Genomic DNA, 20,456 nt, shown 5'->3' with positions numbered 1-20,456 from the left:
CTGCTTAGGAAACATTAAAAAAATAGATTAATTATCTAATTAAGTCATCTCTAGGTGGAATTTCCAGAAATGATTTTTGGGGTTGGGAGATTTCATGCATTCTAGCCTCTCCACCAAATTTCGTGGCTAGAACATATCCGATGCTACAAAAACTAACACTCCCTCTTCGCGAGGACTGTGTTCTAGTGTTGCACACCCTTCCACAACACCCTATTTCTGTATCATCCTCTCTCACGTTGCTGATGCTTGGCTAGTACTGCCCACCAACCACTACGCAACTTTGAAGATGCATTTGTGCTACTGCTGGCATTGCCATACTGTTGCCAACCATACATTTTGCATTGCAACTCCGTCTCATCTGTTGCTGCTGCAATTGCAACCGCTGCAACTGAGAAGCATCCAAAATGCTGAATCATTTGTGTTCAGTATGATGCATCTGTCTCCTGAGTTCTGACTGCTATTAGCCTATGCATTGTCACTGAAGAATCTGCGCTGCTGCTAACTTTGCACTAAGCCACTTGTTCTGTTATCAACATTGCATAACGCTCTTCAGCATCTGACTGCTACTAGTCTGCCATTGTCACTTGAAATCTCACTGCATCAACTGCAACTGGTCTAGCGTGCTACCGAATATTGTGGGCCCCCGTAGTCAAGTAATGATCCATGAGGTGGACTCCTCAAGGACCTTGCCCAATCTTTGTAGCTCTCTGGGGCTACAACACCAAATCACCCCACCTCACTCTTGGAGGTATATCTGCGAACATAGCAAACTCTTCCTCTAGCCTAGAGGACAACTTGTCTATTCTCGCGGTGTTGCCTGTTGGTCCTGTTTCTCCTGCTTGTCCTTCTTCCTGAGAGGGCACTACGTGCTGTAGTGACCAAACTCACCACACTTGAAGCACTTTACTTTTGACAAGTCCTTTTTCTTCTTCTGCTCCCCTTACCTCTGACTAGAACCCTTCGATGCTAGGGCCACATTCTCCTCCTCCTTCATACCCTTCGATCCGCTGCTACTGTTGCCACTGATGGAGCTCTTATGCAAAGCTCGCCTCATTTCCTCCTGCTGCAAATCCACCCACATTCTGTCCCATCTAGGTAGCGTGTCTCTTGCTAATATGCTTGGACGAAGACTTGCCAATCCTTCGAGACACTATTTAGTGCCAACCGTACTAGTTCTGATGGTTGAGGTGTTGCCCCAACAACTGCAAGCTGATCTCATACCTCCTAAATCCTGGTGAGGAAGGGATCTATGCCTTCTCCCTTTTACATCTTGATGCATCTAAGCTTTTCTTCTAGGAATATCTTCCACTGCTCGGAAGTACCCTAATATAGCATAGAGAGAGCTACCCACATTTCTCTAGCTGTACCTTTGTCTGCCACATGTGAGACTGTATGATCTCGGTCTACATCCAAGATCAACCGCTTCACCCTCGTCATTTCCTTCCTGTATTCTTTGCACTGATCCACATCTTGGGGAAATGACACCACATTATTTATGTAGGCTTTCAGGCCATATTTATCTAGAAGGAAGGACATCCTAACCTTCCAGATGATATAGTTGGAAGCTCCATCCAACCTATCCTGATCTCTAAGCCCTGCTGTGGCCATCTTTGAATATGTCGAAAACTCCTTCTTTCCATACACTTGGCTGTTGGTTTTGCTATACGCACTCCCTTTCGGAGTGAGAAAATCTGCACTCAGCTATTGCCAATTTGTTGCTAGAAAATCAAACTTGTGAGACTCGAAGTTCCCTAATAGAAACTTTCCCTCTGTGTGTGATTTTCTCTTCCACCCGACGCTGATTCTGCTGCAGCAAAACCCTCTGTGTTCAACCAAGGAACCTGCTCAGCTGAAATCTGAGTTGCTGCTACTCCCTCTGGCTGTTGGAATCACTATCTCGGGCAAATCAACTTTTCTGCAACCTGTTGAAGTTTCTAAGTTTACTTAATTTAGAAACCCTTCATGCACTTTTTCTGATTTATTCCTACCTACTTGTTAATTTTTCTTTAACAAGTTATTTACAAAGTAAACACTGAAAATAAACACCAGTGCATGCTCAACATATTACAGATCAACAACTAAAAGAAACAAGAACAAACACACCACATGACACCATTATTTTTGGACCAATATCCCTGAAAAAACCCAATGCAGGAAAAGCGGTGCAACTATCTGAGGGTTTTCTTATTAAGCAATATCAGAGTACAATCTGAGTGCTATAACTGGCCTACCCAACAGAGAATTTCCTTAGCAGCTATACCTCACAGTTTGAGAGAAATCTCTTGGTTGAAACCTCGAAAAACTCTTCCAACAGCTCCACAACACAAAACTGCTCCTCAACCCTAGCGTCTACCCAATCTGGACTGCGTCAGCCCCTCTCTATCTCACGCTGGCCCTACGTCAGCCCTAGGAGGCCCTGCATCAGTTCTGGGAACCTCTGCGTCAGCTATGCTGACCCCTTTGCTGCTTTGTGCAACACTTGGCTGCCTCTGCGTGGCCCTGTGTGAGCCCTTCTTGGCTCTGCGTCACCCTCCTTGGCTGCTGTGCTGCTCTTCCGGCACAATCTATGCCTTCTCTATTCCTCTGTACTAAATGCCCCTCAGCTGCTCTCCCGATCACTGATTCTATCTCTCTTAGCAAACCCCGCTCTAGAGAATAGAATCACTGATCATCTGGTGTACTCTCTAAGTGACCCTCAAGCCTCCTCTTATACTTTTCCTGTTGACATCTCAACGGCCGAGATTAAGTCCCTAATCAACGACTAAGATTAGATTTGGTTTGATCCATGTCTTTTGGAAACTCTTAACACAGATTCATATTAATACACATTAATATTTTATTTTCCCTAAGTTTAGACTTAGGGACTCCATTAAAAATATTAATTATTTTAATATCTCCTGATTTGTTTAGAATCTACCCAAACCCTTTTTGGGTATTGGAGATCTCATGTGCTCCAGCCCCTCCACCAAATTTTGCGGCTAGAGAACATCTGATGCTACCCCAAATCAACACTCCCTCTTAGCGAGGATTGTGCTCGAGCAATACTCCTCACTGAGTACTACTTTGATAATCTGGCATCGGTACCTGTGCTGATATTAGGCCTTCCTACCCAACATCCTCTGCATTGCTGCCTCCTGTACTGCTGCCCATGGTTTTGCCGCTACCATTGCTGCATCTGTATGGCAGCTCCCTTTGCATCCGTGCTGCTCCTGGTCCTTTTTCCCAGCACTGCATCCGCACTGCACCTCCTCTCATCATGTTGCATCGTGCCGCCCACTGCTACACTGCAACTCAGTTACTGAGAAGTAAGTAACTGATCTCCCAACTGACCTCCTTGTTGGGCTAGAGACACCCATTGATGCTGAAGCTCCCTTCGTCGCTGACAAGTGCCCCCTCTCTAACCTATGCGCTGCTGCAACAACTCCCTGCATCTCGCACCATTGCACACCTCTTTGTGCCTTCCTTCACTGGTGCAACACTCTTGTGCCTCTCACACTGCTGCAACCTGCTAGCTCTACATTGTCTTGGGACTCTTGCATTGTAGCTCTCTCTGCCGCTCCATACGCATCCGTTTCTACCCACTCAGCCAGTCCTGCTACTCCTCATCGGGGCTCCCGTAGCAAGGTCTAATCCAAGAGGCTGGGTACCTCAAGGATCCTACCCCTCATCGCCTGTAGTCCATTTGACTACAGCTTGATGTCTCCCCACTTCCGCTCAAGTGGTGCGTGTGCACTCATGGCACAGTCATCGTCTGTCAAAACTTCCTTCTCTGCCCGTGCTGGCGCTGCCTTAGTCTCGGAAGACTCTCCCTTACTCTTCTTCCTTGGGCACTGGGTCACATAGTGACCCATCTCCCCACAGTGGAAGCACTTGATCTTGGAGAGATCTTTCTTCTTCCGCTTCTCCTGCTTTCCCTCAGATGCTAGGGCCACATCCTTCTCCTCTTGGTTGACCTTGATCCCTTTGATGTTGCTATCTGTCTTTAACTATCGTCTGATCTCTTCCTGGTGAAGAGCTGCGCACATCTCATTCCAAGGTAGGAGAGTCCCTCTGCCCAGGATGCTCTGGACAAATACTTCCCACTCTTCTGAGACAACATTCAGGGCTGTCCTCACCATAAGCTCTTGATCCGGTGTCGCTCCTATAGCAGTCAACTGATTTCGGATCTCATTCAGTCCTTCGAGGAAGGAGTCAATCATTTCACCCTTCGTCATCTGATACAACCTCATCTGGTTCTCGAGCAACATTATTCTTTGCACAGAAGTATGCTGGTACAGGTTCTTGAGAGCCTCCCACATCTCAACTGCTGTTTCCTTCTCGGCTATATTTCGTACCACATGATCCTTGACCCTGTCAAGGATAATGCACTTGGCCTTCGCCATTACCTCTTCGTACTTGTCATTATCATTGGGGTCCACTGGGATAGCTATAACCTTCAAGGAAAAGTTCTTGACACGATTCCTGTCAAGGACTGATAAGATTCTGGCCTTCCAGAGTGCGAAGTTCAATGCTCTGTCCAGTCTATCCTGGTCTCTTACCCTGTGTAGTGCCATGACGCTCCTCTACTTCCCTCCTGGAAATTCTCTGTTCGACTCCTCTGTGTCTCTACTTCCCGTTTGGAAGTTCTTTTTTAGACTCGCTCTGAGTCCTGATTTCCCTCCTAGAAATCCGTTCGCCGCTTGTCAAGATGCCCCCTACTCTGATCGTCTTGTGCAACTGCACTGCTGATCCAAGTTCCTCGACTAGAAACCCTTGGTAACAACTCCTCTGGCCCTGCTTTGTCAGGTACTGTTCTGACTACAGTACCTCACCAACTCCACTCTGCAATATTCCTGCAACCTTCTAGACCCCAACAACTGCCTCTCTATGAACTGCGTCAGCCCCTCTCTACCTCACGCTGCCACTGTGTCACCTTGGATGGGTCTGCATCAGCCCTGGGATGCCTTGCGTCAGCCGTTTGGCCCTCTGCGTCAACAACATTGGCCTCTCTGAGGCTTTGCGCAGTTCCAGACTTCTTCTGCGTGGCTCTGGTTGGCTTTGCGTCACGCTTCCTTGGCTTCTGCATTGCTAGAAACAGCTTCTGTCACTTCGGGACAACTGCTTTCTGCTGTTATTGCTCCACTCGGCTGATGTCTTTCAGTCCTCCTGTGATCTGCAATCACCCTCTAATACCATGTTGAAGTTTCCAAGTCTACTTAATTTAAAAACCCTTCATGCACTTTTTCTGATTTATTCCTACCTACTTGTTAATTTTATTTTAACGAGTTATTTACAAAGTAAATATTGAAAATAAACACCAGTGCATGCTCAACACATTACAGATCAGCAACTAAAAGAAACAAGAACAAACACACCACATGGCACCATTATTTTTGGACCAATGTCCCCGGAAAAACCCAATGCGGGAAAAGTGGTGCAACTATCTGAGGGTTTTCTTATTAAGCAATATCAGAGTACAATCTGGGTGCCGTAACTGGCCTACCCAACAGAGAATTTCCTTAGCAGCTATACCTCACAGTTTGAGAGAAATCTCCTTGCTGAAACCTCGGAAAACTCTTCTGGCAACTCCACAGCACAAAATTGCTCCTGCAACCCCAACGTCTGCCCAATCTGGACTGCGTCAGCCCCTCTCTGTCTCACTCTGGCCCAACGTCAGCCTTTCTTGGGCCGCGTCAGTGCTAGGAGGCCCTGCATCAGCTCTAGGAGCCTTTGTGTTAGATACGCTAGCCCCTTTGGTGCTCTGCGTAGCACTTGGCTGCCTCTGCGTGGCTCTGCGTGAGCCCTTCCTAGCTTTGCGTCACCCTCCTTGGTTGCTGTGCTGATCTCCCGGCACAATCTCTGCCTTCTCTGTTCCTCTGTAATCAATGCCCCTCAGCTGCTGTCCTGATCACTGATTCTATCTCTCTTAACAAACCCTGCTCTAGAGAATAAAATGACTAATCATCTGGTGTACTGTCCAAGTGACCCTCAAGCCTCCTCTTATACTTTTCCCGTTGACATCTCAACGGCCGAGATTAAGTCCCTAATCAACGGCTAAGATTATATCTAGCTTGATCCATGTCTTTTGGACCACTCTAACGCAAATTCATATTAATACGCATTAATATTTTATTTTCCTTAAGTTTAGGCTTAGGGACTCCATTAAAAATATTAATTATTTTAATATCTCCTGATCTATTTAGAATCTGCCCAAACCCTTTCTGGGTATTGGAGATCTCGTGTGCCCCAACCTCTCCACCAAATTTCGTGGCTAGAGCACATTCGATGCTACCCCAAATCAACACAACCCTGCAACTAAAATTTGAATTCCTGCCCCAACAATTCGGCCTGTCTATCAATGAACTGTGCAACCTCTAGGAATTTCTGCCTGCTTCTCCCTCTGAGTACCGAAATTCTCTCCTTCGCTTTTGAGCTTCTTGGCTGATCACTCATGCTTTGATACCATGTGAGAATTTCATCTATCACAACAACTGGAAATTATTTTCCTTATTGTTAATTAACAATTTATTTGTAGTTTGCTACGACAAATACCAAATAATTCACATTGTGATTTTCACAAATAAATACCACAGAAGAGAAATAGTGTTGGAATATGAGAAAATCTAGCACATACACACATAAAAATGACACCGCTATTTTTGGACAATCTCCTTGGAGAAACCCAATTTGAGAAAATCAATGCAACAATTGAGGGTTTTACTATTATGCAGTAGTGAAATCTGAGTACAATCTATGGAAGCCCAATTGGAAATCCAAACAACAAGAAATTCTGGCCAAAATTATCTAAAGGAATTTCCCTTCCTCCACAAGGAACCCCGACACAACTCTACCTCAAAGAACTTGTCCTCCTGGACCCTCTGCTTCAGCTTCTGCACAGACCCTTGGACGTCTAGCCCGAAACTGCCTCTAATGAAGTCATTCTACTTGTCTTTGCTGAGGAAACTGATTCCTTGGCCCTCTGGAAGACTTTCCTGGCCTCTGGACGCTGAATTGAATTTTCCTTCCACCAAATCGACTTGCTCTTCTGAAGCAACTACGCAGTCCTCTGTGCTACCTCACTGGGAATAAGTTAGCCTCTCGCTGCTGCCTCTCTGGATCTAGAAAACTTCCTCCGAATCACTATTTCTACCCTTCACTGACTCTGTTTCCTCACTGAAGCCCGAACTTTCCAACAACTCACTGCTGCTACTCTGGAAAATCGAATTCTCCAATGGTCTCTATTGTATTCTCCAAGTTCCCATTGACTTCTTATAATCCTCTGTTGGAGCACCAACGACCAAGATTAAAACTTAATTAAGGGCTAGGATCATCTTGAAGTCGATCTCTGTGAGTTTCTAGACTACTCTCACCGACTTAATTAATTCTGATTAATTAACTAGTTTTCCTAACTTTAGACTTAGTAAACATTAAAAAAGTAGGATAATAATCTAATTAAGTCATTTGTAGGTGGAATTTCCAGAAACGATTTATGGGTTTTGGAGATCTCATGCATTTTAGCATGTCCACCAAATTTCATGGCTAGAACACATCTGATGGTACAAAAATTAACATTCCTAGCCCTCATTTGCCTTTTTTCCATATTTGTCTGATCAATTTATTTTCTGAGCTAATAATTGGTGTGTTTTGTAGAGGTATTAGAGCAAATTGTGTGGTTGCAGGTGTCCCAATTATTGAAGGATTCTAGCACAAGTGAACTAGCCTTCTTCAAGGCCTCAAGGCCTAGTGGTTTGCTCCCTCTAAACCCTCATTTTCCTCATTAATTGCTACAACTCTCTTAATACTTTCTAACAGTAGTCAAATATCTATCTAAGTGGCATAAAAATTACATATAAGATATCTCACATATTGATAAGTCACTTATGCATATTTGGTATTCATCTTTTGGGCAAAATTCATATTTTCCCATGACTGTCATCTCTGTTTGCAAAGTATAGTAAAGTCTGATATATTGACAGTGGTATAAGATCTCCAAAATCATCTAACAAGTCACATAAGAAAAATCAATAATTCATTGTATCATTTGGCTAATCATTTTGGCTTGTTTCATGATTTATTGCTGACTTTCATAAGTATAATCAAATCTGATCCTAACAGTGGCATTGGTGTCCTAAAGAACCTAAGTGCATTAAGGACCTTTGTGGGCTTCCATTATTTACACTTTGCATTTTAAGTGCTCTTAAGGAAATGAGTAATTTGGGTTGTTTGATACATTTGGCATTGAACAATTCATTGATTAGATCACTGCTGTCCTAAACGTTTATTGCTCATTCAATGACACATTTGGCATAAGTTTACTCACTGTTAGCTCACTCTCTAAATCACTTAACATTAATCTCAAGAATATCTTGTGTTACATCAATTGTCTCTTTGGAAATCTAATTATCTAATTGGCATTGAAGTAACTTGTTTGAAGGAGCATTGAATCATCTAAGATCTAAGTGTTCTTAAGATTTGTGGAATATCTCTTGAATAATTGGCATTAAGAAATCTAATTTGGAGAGCCTCTAATTACATAAGAACATTGATAATCTTATTGTCTCATTTGGATAATTTTCATTGGCATCTCATATTGTCTCATTGGCTAATTGTTATAAGTGGATAAGTGCTCTAGTTTCTTTACTTGTTATCATTGTCATCATTTCTTGATTATATCTTTGTGGATGATAACTTTATCTTGAGCAATTGTATTGTGGATATTTCTTGTATCTTGTTGGCACTTGTTAATTTGGCACATACTCTTGTGGTTGAGATTGTCTCCTTTTCCATTGCTAAGTACTTATTGTCATAATTTAAGATAAATCATTAACAATCTTGCCTTAAGAAAACATGCAACAATCTTGCATTAACATCCTAAGACTAGTCTTGCATTAATAATTTACCTCCAAGCATAAGTGTTAAATTATGGTATGTTCTATGCTTAGAGCAGTTTACTTCTTTTCTTCTTATTAGCCACAAATTAGCAATCACATATACATTAAGTAAAGTGCAGATAGAACATTAAACGATTGACAGAAAACAAGCCAAGACAAGAGACACAAGATGTGGTGGCTAGCCAGGGACAAATCCCAATGCGAGGAAACCCTTTGATCAAATCTTTTTTTATTTTCAATAGTTCAACAGAGAGAAATAGTACAAAATCAGAATTCTGTAATTTTATATCTGTAGCAGCAAACCCTAGATCAACAAAGTCAAACTTGGTCAAACGAGTTGAAATTGAACTCCTATATGCTTGGTCAATTTTCGGTCAACTAGCCCTCGAACAACCTGAAGAAAAAACTCTTGAACAACCCCAAAAACACAGTCAAACTGTTGTTGACTGAAGTCAACTTCCTACCCAAAACTAGGGCAGTCAACGCTGGTCAAACCTGTGGACAGATTGCCTCGATTTTTGTGCCAAAATCTGCGGCCTACCTAGGAGAGGCATCCACACCAAAACTGCACTGTTGATGAGTCAACAGTTGGTCAACGCAAGTCAAAGAGACCTTCAGTAGCCTCTATGTCCTCCTTGCCCTAATGCGTCCTCCTTCTTCCCATGTGTGAGCTGCTCCTTGTATAACCCAAAGCTAAGACGAGAGAGAGAAGAATGAATGAGATGGATGATGAGAAAATGAATCAACCTCTCTTGTATTTATATGATTCACTGGGAATGTGTGCCACACATTTCATTGCTGGCCGACCTTGACAATTTGTCAAGAAAATACAAATAAATTCACATCTCCATAAATACTTGAATCGAATGATCTTTAGATCAATCCTACACCTCTCGACAAGAGGAATCTAGGAAAAATATTAGCTGCCATAAATGAGGTGACCCACATGGAGTTTGGCCCTAGTTGCCAATTTTAACATTCACTCTCAACTAGGGGGAACTCCATCTGCAATTCATCTGACTGTCGCTACTATCCCAACCATCAAATGCACTGCCCTGCACTGCTTGGCCCTGCTTTGCTCGAACTATGAAGAAGAAGAAATGATCAAGGATGTATCATACCATCCTCCACTAACTCGAAATCAATCTCAGAGTGTGTCATACCACTCTCACTGATCCCAGATCAATGGAGGTCATCGTAGCATAGGGAGTACGGTAGATACAACGATGCGTCCATCGATAGTAATACTAATGGTCCCTAACGCCATTTCCCTACTCATTAATCAGATGAGAGGTACTTCCCATGAGTCCCAGTCTGCATGGGTAGGATGCCTCAACAGGATAACTAATCATCCTGTCCACAGGAGAACAAATTATCCTGTCCATAGGAGAACAAATCATCCTGTCCAACAGTTGCCATAGGAGAACTAATCATCCTGGCCCATAGGAGAACTAATCATCTTGTTCCACAGTTGTCACGAAGAACTAATCATCCTGGCCCATAGGGGAACTAATCATTCTGTCCTAAGTTGCCACGAAGAACTAATCATCCTGGCCCACAGTAGAACTAATCATCCTGTCCTACAGTCGCCACAGGGTGTCATAGGGGAAGGTTGAACCTTTCACCCTGTACATAGTCCACCACCAGGGGATGGTGAGTCGCCTTGTGGTCGCATGTCGCTCCAAGAAGTACCCCGCGCTTCCTGTAGCTCCCAGATCTCAATACATCATACTCAACCCTCATAAGAGGGTCTCTGAACGACACCAAGTCATTTTCGGAAGGTCAAGAATTTGACCTTTCCCAGGGGCTTCGTTAAAATGTCGGCGACGTGTTCATCTGTACCGATATGTTGGAGCCTTATTGGTCGCCGCTGCACCATATCATGAATATAGCGGTACCTGATATCGATATGCTTGGAGCGATCATGAAATACAGGATTCTCTGATAAACGAATCCCGCTTTGGTTGTCACACAGGATCACGGTGGTATCCAATGTAAATCCAAACACCTCATTGAAGAGCTTTCGCAACCAAACCGCCTTACAGGAGGCCATACTAGCAACAATGTACTCTGCCTCGGCGGTGCTCAAAGCCACCGACTTCTGCTTCCTGCTCATCCAGGATATCAAGGTAGATCCCAAAGAGAAACAACACCTGGAAGTGCTCTTTCGGTCCACCACACTGCCTGCCCAATCAGCATCGGTATATCTAAGTAGTCTCACATCTCCGACAGTGTATCTCAACCCATGAGTGATTGTGCCACGAAGATATCTCAACAGATTCTTGGCACCAATCCAATGTGTGTGGTGAGGTTCAACCATATGTTGACTCAACGTGTTGACTGCAAAGCATATATTCGGATGGGAGTTCACCGAGAACATCAATGCTCCGACGAGTTGACGATACTCGATAGCATTTCGTAAAACAGGTCCAACAACACTACCGCTTAACTTCTTGAAGTCAAGCTCCATCGGGGTAGTCACGGGCTTGCAGTCCACCATACCGAATCTCTCCAATATTTTCACCACGTATTTTCCTTGATATAGGAAAATATCCCCTGGTTTTTGCCATACTTCCAGTCCTAGGAAATAGTGCATCAGTCCTAGGTCTTTCATCTCAAACTCGGAAGCCAACTCCCTCTTACATTTGAGAATGAGAGGGTCTGCACTTGTTAGAAAGAGGTCGTCAACGTACAACACCAGTATGAGAGGTTTGTCATCTTCAACCTTAAAGTAAAGGTTAGGGTCGGCTTCACTCCTAGGTTGGCTTCACTCCTAGTGAATCCCAACTTCATCAGGTAGCTATCGATCCTCTCATACCATGCTCAGGGTGCCTGCTTTAGCCCATATAGGGCTTTCTTCAATCTGCACATGTGAGATTCTCAATCAGGGATCTCAAATCCTTTGGGTTGCTCCACATAGACCTCCTCTTTGATCGAACCATGGAAGTATGCGGTCTTGACATCAATCTGATGTAGGTTCTGTCCTTGCGAAGCAGCAAGGGCTATGATCGAGCGAACGATAGCATATTGGGCAACAAGTGCAAATATCTCATCATAGTCTATACCTTCCTTCTGAGAGAAGCCACGAGTGGCAAAACGAGCCATATACTTTTCCGCACTTCCATCAACTAGCTTTGTCCTAGGGTCTGGGGACCACATCCTAGACATCGTTTTTCATGATGGACTCATATTGCTCAGTCATAGCATCCTTCCATACTTGATGCTTGACAGCTTCTACGAATGACGAAGGCTCATTTTGGATGATCGTGCTCATGATGGTCAAGTAACCCTGATACCTGGTCGACTTCTTACTTTCTCGGAAGGTTCCCCTGGGTGCAATGTGCCCTTCAGCATCATCAAGTGTCCCCCTAAGCTATGAAGGCCTCTTCCTAGAAGAGGAAGGCTCTTGCAGAGGGGGATCAATAGGATCCATAGGTTCTTTCACATCGAGCATCGTCTCATCTTCCTTTTCCTTTGGTTCCTTAGTGTCAGCTTCTTTAGATCCCATTTGAGTAGGAAGATTGTCAACTTTGCTAAGAGCCATATCTTCGTCAAAGGTGACATCATGGCTAATCTCGATTTCCCTTTGACCAGCGACATAGATTCTATAGCCCTTAGTGTTTTCGCTATAGCCCACGAAGATTCCTTTCTTTCTAGATGCACCCAATTTATTCCTCTTGTCCTTCGGCACGTGAAAATATACTGGACTTCCAAAAATTCTAAAATGAGATATGTTAGGTTTTTTACCAGTGAACATCTCTTCGGGAGTCTTGGAACCCAATGCTTGATGAGGGCATCGGTTTTGCAAATATACAGCGCTATTCGCAGATTCGGCCCATAGAAACTTCAGAAGTATTTGATCATGAAGCATGGCACGGACAACTTCCACAATCGTATGATTCTTTCTTTCCGCCACACCATTCTGCTCAGGAGTATATGGTGTTGTAGTCTGCCTCTTAATGCCAACCTCTTTGCAAAAGTCATGGAGCTCATTGGATTCATACTCAGTCCCATTATCAGTCCTTAAGATCTTGATCTTCTTTTCGGTTTGATTCTCGATCAAGGCTTTGAAGTGATGAAACCAAGTGAACACTTCATCCTTCTTTTTCAAGAAGTATCTCCAAGTCTTGCGAGAATAATCATCTGTAAAAGTGAGCTAATATAAATATCCTCCCAAGGAGTTCACAAGCATCATACCAAATATGTTTGAGTGAACCAACTGCAATATATCGGAGGCCTTGCTTAGGCTTGAGGGGAATGGTCCCCGTTTGAGCTTCCCTTCGGCACATCCCGGACATACACCTTCTTGCTCTACTCGGAACTCGGGCATCCCTGTCACCATTTGTGTTGCATTGGGTAGAGCTTTATAATGAAGGTGAGCAAACCTCTGATGCCATAGTTCAGACTGAAGTGATGTGTCACAAGACATGACACCCAATGGAATTCCTCCGACCTAATATAATGAATCGACTCGAAACCCAAGAGTGAAAGCTTCCTTAAAATTATTTTTCCATACACGTACCTTGCCATTGATGAAGGTTACCTTGTAGCCTTTGTCCTCCATTGCTGAAACGGATACCAATTCCTTTTTGAAATCAGGTACATATAGGACTTCTTGCAAATGAATTGTATTACCCTAATTCAATTGAAGAGTGACATTCCCTATGCCTTTCATGGGATATTTAGCGTTGTCCCCAAGAACAATTTCTAGGTTGGTCCCCTTCTCTATCAGATTAGAGAGAGCTTCTTTGAAACTAGTGAAGTGCCTTGAGGCACCACTATCAATAAGCCAATTTCCCAGCGTGTCCGAGGGAGCAGTGGTAGAGAGGGCCGCTGGTAGACAATATTCATCTTACTTATTGTTAACAATGTTAGATTCATACCTGGAGTTTCTTGCCTTCTTGAAGGGTTGTCCTCTACCTTGATTTCCGACATTTCTTTTACCTCTGCCATTGGACTTGCCATTCCTTTGATTGCCTTGAGAGTGATTTTGGTCATCGTCATGGTGTGTGTCCCTTTTATTGGGGCACTCCCTCGCATAGTGACCCGTTTTATTGCAATTGTAACATCGTCCTTTTCTTCCACCCTTCAGTCCAACCTTCCCTTTGGATTTAGCCCTAGAATTGTTTCTTCTTTTAGCATGAGAAGAAAAGGCAGAGGGATGGCCTTTAAGTGCGGGCATTGCTTGCTCTTCCATCCTTGTCCCTTCTTGAATACATGTAGCCATCAATTCCTCAAATCCTGGGATGACATTATTGTTGAGAAGAGTAGTCCTGAATATATACCATTCAGGTGGTAGTCCTCCAAGAGTTGTGATAGTCATTTCCCTGTCAGGAACTACTTCCCCAATAGATAGGAGATCATTCTTGATCTCGGTGATCCTTAAGAAATATGCTTGCATACTCTCATCTTTGCCTTTCTTAATTTCCTTCAGCTTATTTCTAAGGAACAGAACTTGATTTGCATAATTAACTTTAAATAAACTCACCAATCTATCGTAGATTTCCTTGGAGGTTGTTAGCTTAGAAACACAAGCCACCAGGCGCTTGTCGATAGAGTCCCGAATGATCTTCCTTGCTTTGACTTCTCCCTTGGATCACTTGTTTTTGGCAGCAACGGATGCATTTGATGGAGGCGCAACAACATTGCCTCTCACATGGTCCAACACTTCCTGATCTTCTAAAGTGAGATCGAGAGACATCTTCCATCCGTGATAGTCAGACTTCTCATGGAGCTTGTCTTCGGCGGGGAAGAGTGCTGAGGACCCCATGAAGTTTTTAGGATAGCCTCGCCAACCTTCTCTTTGGTGATTGCTCTTGTTTTCGCGTTTGGTTGGGCTTTGTCTTCACCTCAACTCTGATACCATGTTAAATTATGGTATGTTCTATGCTTAGAGCAGATTACTTCTTTTCTTCTTATTAGCCATAGATTAGCAATCACGTATACATTAAGTAAAGTGCATATATAACATTAAACGATCGACAAAAAACAAGCCAAGACAAGAGACACAAGATGTGGCAGCTAGCCTGGGACAAACCCCAATGCGGGGAAACCCTTTGATCAAATCTTCTTTTATCTTCAATAGTTCAACAGAGAGAAATAGTACAAAATCAGAATTCTGTAATTTTATATCAGCAGCAGCAAACCCTAGATCAGCAAAGTCAAACTTGGTCAAATGAGTTGAAATTGACCTCCAATATGCTTGGTCAATTTCTGGTCAATTGGCTCTCGAACAACCTGAAGAAACAACCCTTGAACAACCCCAAAAACACAGTCAAACTGCTATTGATTGAAGTCAACCTCTTGCCTAAAACTAGGGTAGTCAACGCTGGTCAAACCTGTAGACGGATTGCCTCGATTTTTGCGCCAAAATCTGCGCCCTGCCTATGAGAGGCAGCCACACAAAACCACACCCTTGATGAGTCAACGCTTGGTCAACGTAGGTCAAAGAGACCTTCAGCAACTTCTGCATCCTCCTTTCAGCGTCCTCCTTCCCATGTGTGAGCTGCTCCTTGTATAAGACAAAGCTAAGGAGAGAGAGAAAAGAATGAGTGAGATGAGATGATAAGAAAATGAATCAACCTCTCTTGTATTTATATGATTCATTGGGAATGTGTGCCACACATTTAACTGTTGGCTGACATTGACAATTTGTCATGTAAATACAAATAAATTCACATCTCCATAAATACTTGTCGGAATTGGATGATCTTTAGATCAATCCCACACCTTTCGAGAAGAGGAATCTAGGAAAAATATTAGCTGCGATAAATGAGGTCCACATGGAGTTTGGCCCTAGTTGCCAATTTTAACAGTCTCACCTTAAGAAAACATGCAACAATCTTGCATTAACATCCTAAGACTAGTCTTGCATTAATAATTTACCTCCAAGCATAAGCTTGGTTGATGTAGAGATAGGAACACCCTTTCAATCTTTGCTTGAAAAGTCTGGCCCTATAGCATTTAAAACGATGACCTTGTAGTCGTTAGAGCCACAGTCTCTACTGTGTCGGAGGCATCGGGTATATTAGATTTCAAGGAGAGAGATCGTTAACCAAACCATTGCTTGCTTCACCTTGACTTCTCTCTGCCACTTATTTTAGAGTTTAGGCTCAATATAGATAAAGATCAACTTTCAAGTGATACACCTAGAATAGACATCTAATTAAAAGTCATCAAGATTCTTGCATCACACCTAAGTCATAGGATTTGCATAGCATATAGGATAGTTAAGCGGTTGTTCATCTGGTCATTTGGTCCCCAATTGATATAAAACAAGTAAGTTGATTCCATAAGGCATTGGTTTCATAAGTAATTTAATCTAATATCTAAAAGCTTGCTAAATCAACCAGGTGGCTAGGTCATTCAATTGTGTCTCCCAAACTCGTCAGTTGCCAGCTTGTCTTTCATTTCCTTTTTCCATAGGGACTACCCACTGTAACCTGCTGTTGGGAGACAACTAGAATGGAGAGGTCGGGGATCAAAGTGACAGCTCCCGACCTGAGTCATTGTCACAGTGCCTGTATGATCTAAATAACAACACATTCCACATAATGGAAGGCTTGACATATGTGTCAATCAAAAGGTGGCAATAAAAAATTGGATCCATGATATATTGAATGGCATTCCCTTCCCATGTTAAATGAGAACCAATGATTTCATGATGACTTAGAACAATATAGGGTGGCTCCAAGCTAATTTGTGAATCATGCAAGAAGAAAAAGTCAACGTACAACAAAATTTAGTATTATTGTCTCCACATATGTGCCATCCTCAAATAGATGGTTAAAACAAAGTATATGGATGAAGTTATGAACATTACATGCATGAATAGGATGACCCTTAAGAATTTAATTCAGCTTTCATATATGTGCCATGAAGATATTGTTTAAGGTGCCAAAGAAGATGGCCCCATTAAAATGGTAGTTTTTATTTTGATTTTTTAACTACAAATGATAAATTAATGAACATAGATCTACTTCAGATTTATTGAACATCGGGAGAGAGAATTTCTTTTTCCGAGGTGAAACCTTCATCTTTTTTTCACTATCATGTATGGTTTTATAAATAATTTTCATCTTTTTTTCACTATCATGTATGGTTTTATAAATAATTAAGTTTGCATTCTTTTTGTTCCTTTCAACCCTGGATAAATCTAAGTGTCATACTGTAATTTATATTTACATTTAAATATGGTAAAGAGTTAAGAATACGTTAGTTTTTTAAAACATTATGTAAGTGGTTTTATTTATTTTATGTTATTAGCGTTACACAGTTGACACAGGGATCTCCCCCACCTCAAACTGTAAAGTGCCTCCTTTTGACGCAATTATACATTTGGTAGTTTGAAGATTTTTGCATGTATTCAAAAGTCACATCTTTGGTTGCAGGTGAAGGAAATTACACGAGTTTTTGAGTTAAATGGCAGTGAATTAAAGTATGTGATTGAGATGGCTACAGCAACAAATGATTTACAGCCCCATCTTCGAGCATTGCTTGAGAAAATTTAACCCTGGACTTAAACACATTCTTACAAGAAGCATGATGTTTGTACACGAACCTTGTCCTCAGGTTATTTAAAGTAAACACCACCCTAAGATGTCTCATTCCCTGATTTTGTAAAATTAGATGTGTCAATACCGGCTTAATGGTTCTTCTTTGATCATTATAAAAACTAGATGAACATCCATGAAGCTCTAAAGTTATTTGAAAAATGTTAGATGAACACCCTGACTTAGCCAGATTAACACAATAATACATTCTTAGGAGATTGAATTGGGGTCTAAGTAAAGAAATGTCACTTGATTTACTTCTTGACCACAACCCACTTGATAATTGCCGCATAAATTAGTTTTATTAAACTTTAAAATATTATATGTTTTTATCTCATTAAAGCTTTTTGGAAATATTAAATTTTACTGATCAAGTAATTACAAGCTATATAGATTTTATGTTTCTTTTAGTTGAAGTTAGAGTATTTATTTTTTTATTTTTTTAAAGTGCCCCTTGTAAAAGCATCATGTAGATACGAATTTCATGTAGCATTCGTACTACATAACAATTCAACAGTATATTTTTATGCTGGCATTCAACAGTAGTTGCAGAGTTTGGGCATTTGAATGCTGTCCACAGGAACAGTTTACTAACTTGGAGGAAGTGCAAGCTTATGTGACTAAAGAAGCAGAAGAAATTTTAAAAATTAGGCCAGCACTAATTTCCAGTCACTTGAATCCAATTGCTTTATTATGTTCTTGTTCTGAAACTTTAGATAAATGGTGGTTTAAGTCTATTAAAGATTGTGTATCTGAAGTGAAAGTTTTTTTATTTTTTATTTTTAATGTCTTATATTTACAGAAGAATATTTACAATGAAAGCATCAAAAAGTCCCAGGGTAATAGAATGGACTTCATAACCTCTTCCTAAGAGCTACTAAAGCAGAAATAAAAGCAATCTATGCAATCCAAGGATTGAGCCTTTTTGATCAACAAAGCTCCTTTTGTCAAAAAATGATGATGAACCGCATGATTCCACATTAAACTGAAAGCAGACAAAGAGCAAAGATCCTGATCGAAACAGATTTCTACAAGAGCAGGGCCAACCCCAAACAACGCTGCTCATCAATGCACCCTGCCCTGAAGAAGCACTAAATGATGAGCCAAAAGCCAACTCCAACAATGCTTGGCAAACGAACATTCCTAGAAGATACCTCTAATTGTCTTTGAGCATTGGCAAATAGGACAAAGGCCTTTAAAAAGGCCAGTTTTGGCCAACTTTACCTTAGATGGAATCCCTTGGTAAATGACAAGCCAAGCAAAGACCCTTAGCTTATAAAAAAGTTGTATAGTCCAAACACAATGCAGACATGACACCCAATGCTCCTTCAGGTATGTTACCTCCTAGGCTTTCACTCAATGTAAAAGTTCCCTGAGCACCAGCGGTGAGAAGCCAAAGGCAACTTAGGCAAGCCACTATTGTCACCTTTTGGCTTTACCTTCTCACTTTAGACTAGATAGATGGGTTTTTCCAAAGTAAACTAAGGTTTGGCCATGTAGTATTTTGAGAATGGATCAAGCTTAGTTTGATTTTTTTATTTAATGCTTGTGATTAGTAATTTAGATTCCAGAATCAAATCAAGGTTAAGTTATTCTTCACGGAAAATGCAAATCACTTAGATGTGTACAACAAGATTTAATGTGATCTTCTTCTTGAAAAAACGATCCAAATCTTTAAATGTGAAGTGATAGAAATTCAGATTGAAACCAAGATTGCAAATGCCCTTTCTATAAAATGAAATAATGATGAAATTAATGCCGGTGCTTGCAAATCGATTTAAGCTTAACTATGTGTGAGATAAGTTTACCACTAGAAATTGATTCCGTAACCGTTCAAGAAATGTTAGGTGCTGAAAATTCCATGTGTAAGATGGATTTATTGTATGCCAATGTGTAAATGTATGAATGGAATTAGAACTTAGATTAGTAAATGACTTGAATATTAACCATGGAAGGTAGATTTGCCACCATGAGATACTCAATTACAAATCCAGATTAGCTATGGTACTGGATCCACGAGTTTTGGACGCTGATCCGTGGATCAACGTTTCAGATCCGGATTTGGATTTGCCCAGATCCATGACAGATATGCTAGCAAAATGATTCTGTTTTAGGTGGAAATGGATCCTTGATGCCATAAAGGGTGCCTGCATTTTGGAAACGGATATGGATTACAATTATATTGTGAAACCCATGCCTTGGGAAAAGCTTTCACTTTTGCGTACTCCATATCTTTGCTATGCCATCCATTCGTTGGTTTGCTCATTGCTTTTGCTGAAACTGTTAAGTCTTCCCCTAACCGAAGCTCTCCGAAGCTCTAAAATAGTAAAATTAAAGATATAAGTAATAATAAAATTAATACGTTTATGACTTAAAAAAGATCATGACTCGTCAAACAGGCATTTTAGTCTATACTCATTCTTTCATTCTAATATTATCAGTATAGATCTATCATAAGTATGGATCTAACATGAGCTAAGAGGGATTACATTTTTTTATGTACAAACTTTTTTAGAGTGCAAAATACAATGTGTTATTTTTTATTGTTTAAATTGTATTTTTGAATGCTAAATAAAATATATATAGGACCAAATAAAAAACTTAACCATAAAAACTTAATTTTCTCCTTCTATATATAGATATATATGAAGTTAATATCGACATAAATTAGTTAACATAGATCTTTAAATAGTTTATTTAAATTTTTTGTTAAAATATTTTTAAAAAATATAAAACTTAAACAGTTTTTTTTCAATTACAGTAGGCATTATTTTTTATTTAGAACATAATTTTTTTTATTTTTTATTCATATTAATTTTTTATTTTTTATTTAGAACATAATTTTTTTTATTTTTTATTCATATTAATTTTTTTATAAAATATAATTATTTATCCTGTCATTGAGCAATTAAATATTTTTGTGTATCATTTCATATCAGAGCTAACCGATTCATACAATATAGAATTAAAAATATGATTATATATTATGCCATTGACCAATTAAATATTTCTGTGTATCATTTCGTATCAGAGT

General features: G+C 40.9%; 1 protein-coding gene across 2 annotated transcripts in view; it reads left to right on the top strand.

Moving 5' to 3' along the window:
* LOC149234795 (nitrobindin heme-binding domain protein) overlaps positions 1-17,810 on the top strand; it is a 132,992-nt gene extending 115,182 nt beyond the window's left edge. The window contains exon 4 of one of the 2 annotated variants that reach the window (XM_089461238.1): positions 17,261-17,810. In XM_089461238.1, the coding sequence (XP_089317364.1) occupies positions 17,261-17,380 (120 nt within the window). In that variant the 3' untranslated portion in view covers positions 17,381-17,810. Of the gene's footprint in view, positions 1-7,658; positions 7,776-17,260 lie in introns of those variants that run through there. The other variant, XM_089461239.1, reaches the window with a different exon arrangement.
* Positions 17,811-20,456: the final 2,646 nt, after the last annotated feature.

This window comes from Pinus tabuliformis, chromosome 8 (genome assembly GCF_031772625.1).
Source record: "Pinus tabuliformis cultivar Carrire ecotype Pingquan chromosome 8, CPIR1, whole genome shotgun sequence".
NCBI lineage: Eukaryota > Viridiplantae > Streptophyta > Pinopsida > Pinales > Pinaceae > Pinus > Pinus tabuliformis.
The sequence above is the reverse complement of the archived record's forward strand: the minus strand, read 5'-3'. Positions and strand labels throughout refer to the sequence as shown.